General features: G+C 44.4%; 1 protein-coding gene across 2 annotated transcripts in view; it reads left to right on the forward strand.

The window, feature by feature from the left end:
* The window catches only part of dag1 (dystroglycan 1), a 61,761-nt gene extending 50,513 nt beyond the window's left edge, over positions 1-11,248 (forward strand). For both annotated transcript variants that reach the window (XM_021610760.2, XM_036984238.1), the window contains exon 3: positions 3,725-11,248. In XM_021610760.2, coding sequence (XP_021466435.2) covers positions 3,725-5,998 — 2,274 coding nt within the window. In that variant the 3' untranslated portion in view covers positions 5,999-11,248. The remainder of the gene's footprint in view (positions 1-3,724) is intronic.
* The last annotated feature ends 493 nt before the right edge of the window (positions 11,249-11,741 follow it).

Below are 11,741 nucleotides of genomic sequence, written 5' to 3' on the forward strand. Positions count from 1 at the left end.
TAAACATCCGACTGTCTGCCTGCCTAGCTACCACTCTAACGGAGTCCCTCTCTTCCTCTCCTTCACTCACATTTTCCAGTGGAAAGAGTCAGCTGTGCCAATAACTCGCCACCCTCCCTATGTTTCAGCCTCTCTGTCCCTCCCTACCTCCCTCCCTCCCTCCCTGTTTCAGCCTCTCCCTCCCTCCCTCCCTGTTTCAGCCTCTCTGTCCCACCCTCCCTCCCTCCCTGTTTCAGCCTCTCTGTCCAACCCTCCCTCCCTCCCTCCCTGTTTCAGCCTCTCCCTCCCTCCCTCCCTGTTTCAGCCTCTCTGTCCCACCCTCCCTCCCTCCCTGTTTCAGCCTCTCTGTCCAACCCTCCCTCCCTCCCTCCCTGTTTCAGCCTCTGTCCCTCCCTCCCTCCCCCCTGTTTCAGCCTCTCTGTCCCTCCCTACCTCCCTCCCTCCCTGTTTCAGCCTCTCTGTCCCTCCCTACCTCCCTCCCTCCCTCCCTGTTTCAGCCTCTCTGTCTGTCTGTCCCTCCCTCCCCCCCTGTTTCAGCCTCTGTCCCTCCCTCCCTGTTTCAGCCTCTCTGTCCCTCCCTCCCTCCCTGTGTCTGCCTCTTTGTCCCTCCCTCCCTACCTCCCTCCCTCCCTGTTTCAGCCTCTCTGTCCCTCCCTACCTCCCTCCCTCCCTCCCTGTTTCAGCCTCTCTGTCTGTCTCTCTGTCCCTCCCTCCCTGTTTCAGCCTCTGTTCCTCCCTCCCTGTTTCAGCCTCTCTGTCCCTCCCTCCCTCCCTGTGTCAGCCTCTTTGTCCCTCCCTCCCTACCTCCCTCCCTCCCTGTTTCAGCCTCCCTCCCTCCCTCCCTCTCTACATTTCAGTCCTTCATCAAATCATATCACAAAGACATGCCCAGTCAGTCAGTCCTTCTCTCTTTCATATGAATGTTATCTGTTTGGCTGTCGACACGGCTGTGACAATGGGTGCCTTTTCCCTCCCTGGTGGCTACTGAATATCAAATCTGTTATACCTAAATGATGGTGGTGTGGATTGAGTGCTGAGTGTATCATTAATGAAAACAGTTAAAGGATGTCTTAGATACTTAGATGTTGATTAGGCCCGATGCCTTGGGTGATAGGACCCCCCCCCCCCCCTCACTCATCTAGTTCTCGTCCCTCCGTTTCCTCCATCACGTCGTAGATTCCTCTTCTCCCCATGCGGTGTTAGATATCAGAGAAGCTGACAGTCAGAGAAGCTAACAGTCAGAGAAGCTGATAGTCACAGTGGGTTTCGACGGTGGGTTTTGGGGCTATGAGCAGAAATCAGTACACTATTCATCAAACAGTTAGCGGAGGAGTCCCCAAATGGCGCCCTATTCCCTATAGTGGGTGGCTATGGGCCCTGGTCAGAGGTAGTGCACTATTATAGGGAATAGGGTGCCACCAGGGACACTATAGTTAGTGTCTTTGATGAGATTAACAACCCCCTGGTTTAATTAACTTCACTATTAAAGTGGGGAGAAAGGGGGGCAGAGCAGCTACCTCCTGCTGTGTATTCATCATCGCACACACACACACACACACACACACTTCACAGACATCATCTCATCATCTCCTGGTGATATCAGCCAAAGGCTTTTGGATACATCACCTCTTTACCCATCACCATAGTTGTCAAATGCAACGGTAGGAGGTGGAGGAGTGTTAATGGGGGAAGTGTGTGTGTGTGTGTGTGTGTGTGTGTGTGTGTGTGTGTGTGTATTCGCCTGTCCATTTGTGTGTGTCTAAAAGCAGGAGGCTGAGGGACTGAACGCTGTAAAAAGCCCAGCTGCTGTTTCCTGTCCCTGGTGATGGCTGTGTATTGGTTAGACCATTAATGATCCATCTTGGGAACGCTGGGCTCTACATAATTTATCAACTATACGATTTTTCATCCGCAAAATTAACTTGTTGTTTGGAGCTAGGAGGGAATCAGAGGAAGCATTAGTTATTTTTTTTATTTTTATTTATTTGAATGCTTTGTCATTCCCCTGTGATATATTTCCCTGTCAGATTCCTGGAATGAATATAATATCTCTAAATGCCTAATTGGTTATGCTAAGTTCTTGTGTTGGCTGTATTAGACAATGTGCATCCCAAGTCTTATTTGTGAGGTTATACTGTAGCTCGGGTACCATCTAAATAACATGCCTAGATGCACAAATGGCTAAATTCAATATAGTCTTATTTGAATTGATCGTGTCTAAAACAGGCTGTGTCTTGTATATTTTATAGACGATGGTCCGTCCCCTGAGTTTGATGCCTCTGAAACATACTTCTAGAAAGTATTCCGTCCCCTGAGTTTGATGCCTCTGAAACATACTTCTAGAAAGTAGTCAGTCCCCTGAGTTTGATGCCTCTGAAACATGCTTGTAGAAAATAGTCAGTCCCCTGAGTTTGATGCCTCTGAAACATGCGTGTAGAAAATAGTCAGTCCCCTGAGTTTGATGCCTCTGAAACATGCTTGTAGAAAATAGTCAGTCCCCTGAGTTTGATGCCTCTGAAACATGCTTGTAGAAAATAGTCAGTCCCCTGAGTTTGATGCCTCTGAAACATACTTCTAGAAAGTAGTCAGTCCCCTGAGTTTGATGCCTCTGAAACATGCTTCTAGAAAATAGTCAGTCCCCTGAGTTTGATGCCTCTGAAACATGCTTGTAGAAAATAGTCAGTCCCCTGAGTTTGATGCCTCTGAAACATGCTTGTAGAAAATAGTCAGTCCCCTGAGTTTGATGCCTCTGAAACATGCTTGTAGAAAATAGTCAGTCCCCTGAGTTTGATGCCTCTGAAACATGCTTATAGAAAATAGTCAGTCCCCTGAGTTTGATGCCTCTGAAACATACTTCTAGAAAGTAGTCCGTCCCCTGAGTTTGATGCCTCTGAAACATACTTCTAGAAAGTAGTCCGTCCCCTGAGTTTGATGCCTCTGAAACATACTTCTAGAAAATAGTCAGTCCCCTGAGTTTGATGCCTCTGAAACATACTTCTAGAAAATAGTCAGTCCCTGAGTTTGATGCCTCTGAAACATGCTTGTAGAAAATAGTCAGTCCCCTGAGTTTGATGCCTCTGAAACATACTTCTAGAAAGTAGTCCGTCCCCTGAGTTTGATGCCTCTGAAACATACTTCTAGAAAATAGTCAGTCCCCTGAGTTTGATGCCTATGAAACATACTCCTAGAAGAGAGTCCGTCCCCTGAGTTTGATGCCTATGAAACATGCTTCTAGAAAAGAGTCCGTACCCTGAGTTTGATGCCTCTGAAACATGCTTCTAGAAAATAGTCAGTCCCCTGAGTTTGATGCCTCTGAAACATACTTCTAGAAAATAGTTGTAGAAAGTTGAAGTTGTGTTAATTAACAGCGTTGTACATGTTTAATGATTGCCTCAACATTTATAGATTTTGTTTTGCACAATAGCTGTTTTAAAAAGATGTTAGTGCAATCCAATTTTTATCTGAATGTTATTTATGAACCAAAAAGATCAAAACAAGCCAAGATTCGATCTCTTATGTTCTTCTTCTGTATCATAATGAATTGTAAACAAGTTGTGTCATCAAAGAGGTAGTCATGCTGTGGGTAGAACAGAAATGGTAAATGTAGTGGGCGTAAAATTATTATTTTGCTTGTTGTTGTTGTTGTTTTCTTGTATTCTAGCTTAAATTATTCATTAAAACAAGAAAGACTTATCAACTCTGTTCATCTTTGTTTTTTTTCCAGATAACTGAGTCAGGCAAGGAGACGCTACCAGCATGGCTACACTGGGACTGGGAGAGCAACGTCCTACAGGGTCTACCACTGGAGGAGGACAAGGGTGTCCACTACATCGCCGTCTCGACATCAAACGGCGGCCAGGACATCTTCTCCATCGAGGTGCACCCAGAGGAACATGTGGACCCGATCCAGCTAGCCATTCTGTCAGCATCCAACAATGAGGTCAAGCCATTTGTCTGCGGCACAGAGGAACCGGTGACGGTACTCACGGTGATTCTGGACGCCGACCTCACCAAGATGAGCTCCAGACAGAGGGTGGAGCTGCTGGGCAAGATGAAGAAGTTCTCTGGCGTGGAGCTCCAGCACATGAAGATACTTCCCGTGGTCAACAACAGATTGTTTGACATGACCGCCTTCATGGCCGGACCGGGAAATGCCAAAAAGGTGGTGGAGAACGGAGCTCTGTTATCCTGGAAGCTGGGCTGTTCCCTGGACCAGAGCAATGTCCCCAACATCAGCAGCGTCCAGGCGCCAGCGAAAGAAGGCACTATGTCTGCTCAGCTGGGATACCCTGTGGTCGGTTGGCACATCGCCAACAAGAAGCCTCATATCCCCAAACGGGTGAGGCGCCAGCTCAACAATACCCCTACCCCGGTTCTTGTTGTGCTTCCCCCAACGTCTGTTGTCGAGCCCCCTATTCGCATTGTACCCACCCTGTCGTCACCTGCCATTGCTGCCCCCACAGACAGCTCTGCCCCACCCATGAGAGGACCTGTGCCCTTGCCCATGAAGCCCACGATCCGTGTCAGAGACTCATATGCCCACACTCCCACTCAGGGTGCACCCCTGCCAACCAGAGTGATGGAGTCCACTAGTACCATCTCCATTGAACCCACTATGACCAGGCATACCGTTGTGGAAGCTACACCGACACTCCCTCCACCCACCACAGTTGCCACCAGAAAGCCAACCAAGAAACCAAAGAGACCGAAGACCACTCCGATGCCAAGGGAGTCCAAGACCACCACAGCCAAACCAGCCAGGCGCACCACCCCTTCGTCCATCGTGCCTGACCCAAGAAACGAGAAACCAGATCTCCGCAACCCCATCGATCAGGTCAATGCCTTCGTGGGCACATACTTTGAAGTGAAGATCCCATCCGATACGTTCTTTGACAAGGAGGACGGTACAACAGACAAACTAAGGTTGACCTTGAGGATGAACCACAACGAAGTTGTCGGGGATGACTCCTGGATACAGTTTAATAGCACAAGCCAGCTGCTATACGGTCTTCCAGACTCAAATCACGTTGGGAAGCATGAGTACTTCATGCAGGCCACCGATAAGGGTGGTCTGAACGCGATCGACGCCTTCGAGGTCCGTGTGAACCGCTGGGCATCCAACGATAAGTCCCCGGTCCTGTTCCAGGCCCGCTTACACGGAGAACCTCGCCTGGTGACCAATGACATCCACAAGAAGATTCTGCTCATCAAGAAGCTGGCGTACTCGTTCGGTGACCGCAACAGCAGCACGGTCACCCTGAGGAACATCACCAAGGGATCCATCGTGGTGGAGTGGACCAACAACAGCCTCCAGCAGAACCCTTGTCCCAAGGAGCAGATTCAGACCATGTCCAGGAGGATCTCTGATGCCCAGGGAAGGCCCTCCCAGACGTTCATCTCCGCCATGGAACCGGACTTCATACCCATCAGCATCAAGGTCAAAGGAACGAGTGCCTGCCGGAACTACATGTTTGTCCCGCCTGGTGAAATCACTATCCCTATCCCCCCAGCTGTCACGCCGGCACTGGGCACCGGACGCCAGAGCACCGACGACGTCTACCTCCACACGGTGATTCCGGCCGTGGTGGTGGCGGCCATCTTGCTGATCGCTGGCATCATCGCCATGATCTGCTACCGCAAGAAGCGCAAGGGCAAGCTGACCATCGAGGATCAGGCTACCTTCATCAAGAAGGGGGTGCCCATAATCTTCGCAGACGAGCTTGACGATTCCAAGCCGCCCCCGTCCTCCTCCATGCCGCTCATCCTGCAGGAGGAGAAACCCCCTCTTCCCCCACCGGAGTACCCTAACATGGCCAGTCCAGAGACTACCCCCCTGAACCAGGACCTTCTGGGTGAGTACACGGCTCTGAGGGACGAGGACCCCAACGCGCCCCCCTACCAGCCCCCGCCCCCCTTCACCGCACCCATGGAAGGTAAAGGATCTCGTCCAAAGAACATGACCCCTTACAGATCCCCACCACCTTACGTGCCACCCTAAGGGTTTAGCAGGCTCCTCCAGAGAAGGAGGAGGGAAGCAGGGGGCCTTGTAACGGTCTCAATCCAGTATCTGTTTGGAAATAAGGGGTGGGAGGAGGAGGACAAAGTGGGAACAAACTTTGGATTTTGGGTTGGGAGGGTTATGGGGTGATCTGATTGAGTCTGAGTTGAAGTTATTGGAAAGATGGGAGGGAGGGAGAACTAGATGTTAGCCGCGGCGACAGTAGCCACAAAAAGGACACTATTCAGTCTGTCGTCTCATTAGCTACAGCTGAATGGCTAGTTTGGGAAGACACGCCCCTCTGGTCCCAGCGCTTTTTTTTTTTCTCTGTTTGAAACCTAATGGGCTTTTGTTTTAATTTAGTTATTTGGTTCTGTTTAGTTTACTTTTAGCGGGGGGGCTGACTTCAAACGACTTGCTTAACAACACTCTTTTTATGTTATTTTATCTTTAATAATACAAGAAGATAATAAACAAACACACTGCAGGCATTAAATGTTTTTAATAGAGAGAGAGAGAGTTCTATGAATAAAAACAGAAACATCATAATCATGTGGATCTGCACCAGCCCTGCAGCTAGCCCTGCAGCTAGCCTGCAGCTATCCCTGCAGCTAACCCTGCAGCTAGCCCTGCAGCTAACCCTGCAGCTAGCCCTGCAGCTAACCCTGCAGCTAGCCCTGCAGCTAACCCTGCAGCTAGCCCTGCAGCTAACTCTGCAGCTAGCCCTGCAGCTAACCCTGCAGCTAGCCCTGCACATAACCCTGCAGCTAGCCCTGCAGCTAACCATACAGCTAGCCCTGCAGCTAGCCCTGCAGCTAGCCAGACAGACAACACAGTGGCTTGTCGGGCGGTGGGTCAGTGTTTCGAGTCAATAAGGTTTGCCTTTTAACACTAATTGTATATTTGTATCCTTATTCACACAATGTCTAGTCAAGATGATCATAACAAAGTTGGCCTAAAAAAATCATTAGAAATGTAAAACGTTCTGTTTGTTTTATTAGTTTTATTTTTAAATCCACTCTATATCTGGATGGTTCTGATAGATAGATAGATAGATAGATAGATAGATAGATAGATAGATAGATAGATAGATAGATAGATAGATAGATAGACAGGATCTCTCCCTCGATCAGAAAGAAACGGTATACCAAGTAGGTAGACCCAGCCCAGTCAGGACTAAACAAGCAAACATTACCGTTAGCTAATGTTAGCACGTAGGGCAACCATGACAACTGTGATTCTACAACAGCCTGGCCCAGTTATTATCAGATGTGTAGTTTTGACTTGAAGCTCAAGGATTTTTTTTTTACCTTGCCTGGGTATCCCGAAGCCACCCAAAATCATTCAAGAGGGAAATACAATACAATGTCCCCTTTTTTTATTGTTATTATTATTTAAAATGGCTCCCTTATCCGAATATGATCATAACATTGACCATTTGAATGCCATGTTGCCTTTATGGTGATGCGATGTGTCTTCTGTATATAGCTATCGATCGGCCTGTTGAAATAATATTAAGTGTATTTATACTTCAAAAAATGTTTGTGTAAATCAGATGTGAAAAAAAGCCTCCTGCAGTTTATTTTAGACAAGGAGTAATTATTTTTTTATGTAGTGATGATGATGCTCTTGTTCTCACAGTTTATGCGGGAAACAGTTAATTTGCTGTTGAGAGTGATTTGGAAGGTCCTGAAAGGGATACAATCTTTATTCACAACTCAAAGGTCATTAAGACGAGGAGAGGAGATGGAGAGGAGATGGAGGAGGAGAGGAGAGGAGAGGAGAGGAGAGGAGAGGAGAGGGGAGGAGAGGAGAGGAGAGGAGAGATCTGAAGAACAAGATCACCAGAAAACACTGAACAAAATGGTGGATAAAATCTCTAATTTTTTTACAAAGTTTTTGATACAGCCTCAAATTGTAAAAAAAATAAAAAAAAATAGAGAAATAAATAAATAGTGTATTGCAATTCGTTCAATCTTAGCGTAGATAATTGATTCTTCAATATGTACCTTTTCTCATGGGTCACCTATTTCAAGTGATTTTTTGTTGTTGACATATTATCAAATGTATTATCATGTTTTTCCCCATTGAGTTTTGACTTTGAAAGTGACCCTTTGCAATAATGTAAGGTAATGTCCGGTGGAGGTGAGTGGTCAATGCAGGTTAGATGAGTGTACTACCAAAATGAGTGGTGATGAGAAAACCCACATAATGATGATGTACACGCATAATGATGATGATGATGATGTACACACATAATGATGATGTACAGGCATAATGATGATGATGATGTACACACATAATGATGATGTACACGCATAATGATGATGATGATGATGTACACACATAATGATGTACACGCATAATGATGATGATGATGTACACAAATAATGATGATGTACACGCATAATGATGATGATGATGTACACATAATGATGACGTACACGCATAATGATGATGATGTACCCACATAATGATGATGATGTACCCGCATAATCATGATGATGTACACGCATAATGATGATGATGTACACGCATAATGATGATGTTCCTCCCCCCCAAAATGAGGATGATGATGTATCCATATGTAGTTTGCTTTTTGCAAGATACCAAGTGTTGCTTTTTTAGTGTGCATTTATCATGAAACCCAGTCTCCGTCTATCTACAGTATGTCCAGACAATTCATCCTTCTTCACACGTTTGAAATTCTAGTCCTCTGTACAATTATCGGAGGGGATCATGATGTGTTACACTGGCACACTGCTGCTGCCATACCTTATAATATATAGCTTTATTTTTAGTGATGAGCTTCGGTTATAATCGGTTTTCTAATGCTTTCACTTACCCCTTGATGAGTCTACATGTCAATGTCAACAGAGGTTTCCGTAAAAATGTGCATCCATCATAGAGTTAGTTAGAGGACTCATCTTTGTATCTGTCCAATTACGGCATCTATGATAGCACAATTTTCATGCAAAAAAATTGGTTATATCCATGATGAGTTCTCTAACCATCTCTATGGGGTCCATCTGTCAGGTCTGACTGTCAGCCCTTTGAGACAATGACTCCTGTCACTACAGCTGGATGATAGTCGACTAAACTGGTTTTATTAATCTGACCTGATAAACATTTCATCTGGAACCATGTTGTAAATCTCCTTTCCATCAGCACCATGAAAATACAGATACAGTATCTTATTGGGTTAATATGTAAATAACTTGCTGACACCTCCTCTGCGTCTCCACACATCATCTAGTCACTTCTGCTGTTTGATTTTAGAAGGAAAACTGGTAGGTTTATATTGGTAGGTCCCAATTGGAGTTGGTAGTTACTAAAAGACAGAAAGGCGTAGTTTCTGATGACAGTTACAGACACTGATGCAGATTTTGGATTGAGATTCATAGATATGTAGACACCACAAGGACATTTTCTTTCGGGCCTTTGTTTGTTTGTTTGTTTGTTTATATATATATATATATATATATATATATATATATATATATAAACATATATTATATATATATATATATATAATGTATATCTGTGTGTGTGTGGCGTAGTCCTTCAGCATTAAAGTCACTAGACTAGCAAAGAATCAGGTTTTAGTTATACTGAGTGAAATCTTAAATGACATATCCGTAACACAATTAAGCGTACATCGCCATTTGATTCCACAATTAAGAGGATATGATGGCCTGATTTATGTGAAAGCTTAACGGAGAAAACAACCAAAGATGTAAAAAGGGGAAATTTAGCAGTCATTCACTACAACTTGTTCAAATGCCTTGTTGACAGAATATCTTTAAGCTGTCGGTTACATTTCAGTATTTCAGTTACATTTCAGATGTTAGCAACAGTATTGCAAAGGATATGGATTCAACAAAAACACGTTGTTCTTCTAAATTAGAACACGATAGCTGTCCCGAGGGACACGTTTTGTTTAAGCCGAGGGAGGAGTACACTCCAACCAATTAGGTTCGATAACGATTACAGATTAGCTGCCTTTTGGTTTAGGTACGGTTCTTGGACCATAGAAAGGAATGATGTCATCTGTATTATACCATTGTTTTGTTCATCGGCTTCCATTTTGGATTCTACTTTCATCGGCTTCCATTTTGGATTCTACTTTCATCGGCTTCCATTTTGGATTCTACTTTCATCGGCTTCCATTTTGGATTCTACATTCATCGGCTTCCATTTTGGATTCTACTTTCATCGGCTTCCATTTTGGATTCTACTTTCATCGGCTTCCATTTTGGATTCTACATTCATCGGCTTCCATTTTGGATTCTACTTTCATCGGCTTCCATTTTGGATTCTACTTTCATCGGCTTCCATTTTGGATTCTACTTTCATCGGCTTCCATTTTGGATTCTACTTTCATCGGCTTCCATTTTGGATTCTACTTTCATCGGCTTCCATTTTGGATTCTACTTTCATCGGCTTCCATTTTGTATTCTACTTTTGTCAGCTTCCATTTCTGCCAATTGGAAATTGAGGGATTGGCGTGTCAAATCAAATCAGCCTTAAATGCATTTCTTCTTCATACACAGCACTGACTGAAAGCTTCCTATGCTCCGAGGGGCCGATTGTACTATATTTTCTTGTTCGCTAAAGAGAATATGTAGTCTTGATTTCGTTTTTACATTCATGAGTAAATGAGTCCTTACAACTGGAATGATAATGGTAATAATAATTAGTAATAGTATTGATGATGATTATAATAATGACAATAATAATATGTTTATCATAATGGTTTCAGGGGGAACTTCTCTACTGTGTTTTGTCCTTCATTTTTATGTAATTTTGTTAATGAAATACTTGTTTTCCCACCACCTTCCTAATACCAGTAAGGGATGTCTCTGGTTCGCTAAACAACATGGTTGCCAAACTACAGCGCAGTGAAAAGCAATGGGTTTGACTTAAAAACAAGTTGGCATATAATCAGACACACATTCAATTAACATGCTTAAAAACAAGAGGGAAGGAGAGAAAATGGAGAGATAAGTAATAAATAAATACACAGAGATGAAATGCAAAGAGAGTCAGAAAACCTGACCATTGTCCTTGACCGCAGGGAACTTACAACCTAGAAAAGAGGGTCGTTCATACGTATGAATACTTGAGTAAAGAATGCATGGTTAAAAAAAATAATTTTTGTATTATTCTGTGTTTTAATAGCATTGTATTGTTTATGACACTAGACACTGTATGTTGAAATGTTGTATTAAAAAATGTACAAAAAAATAAGTGTTTCCATTCGACTTATTACTGTGACTTAATTACCGTCATTAATGTTTCATCCTTGACAGACACTCTTCTCTGAACAGCCGTTCGGTACAAGGCTCGCGACACACATGTATCTTAACTGCATGCAGGGTTGCTGGGGCAGCAGTGGCCTAGTGGTTAGAGCGTTGGACTAGGAACTGGAAGTTTGCAAGTTCAAATCCCCGAGCCCCTGAACAGGCAGTTAACCTGCTGTTCCTAGGCCGTCATTGAAAATAAGATTTTTTTTCTTAACTGACTTGCCTAACTAATTAAATTAAGGTAAAAAAAACTATCAGTCCATCCTTTAATAACCAATACCCATTATTGAACCCAAGACACCCGAAGACGCAGCAGTATTTGTCGGGTTTTCGTGTTGTCCAGACATCCCTCTAAGCTACCTTTTTAGAGCTAACATATCAGGAATTAGAAGGATTCATTTTCTCTGACTGTGACATTGCACAGAGGGTTGTGTGGG

Source organism: Oncorhynchus mykiss, chromosome 7 (genome assembly GCF_013265735.2).
Source record: "Oncorhynchus mykiss isolate Arlee chromosome 7, USDA_OmykA_1.1, whole genome shotgun sequence".
NCBI lineage: Eukaryota > Metazoa > Chordata > Actinopteri > Salmoniformes > Salmonidae > Oncorhynchus > Oncorhynchus mykiss.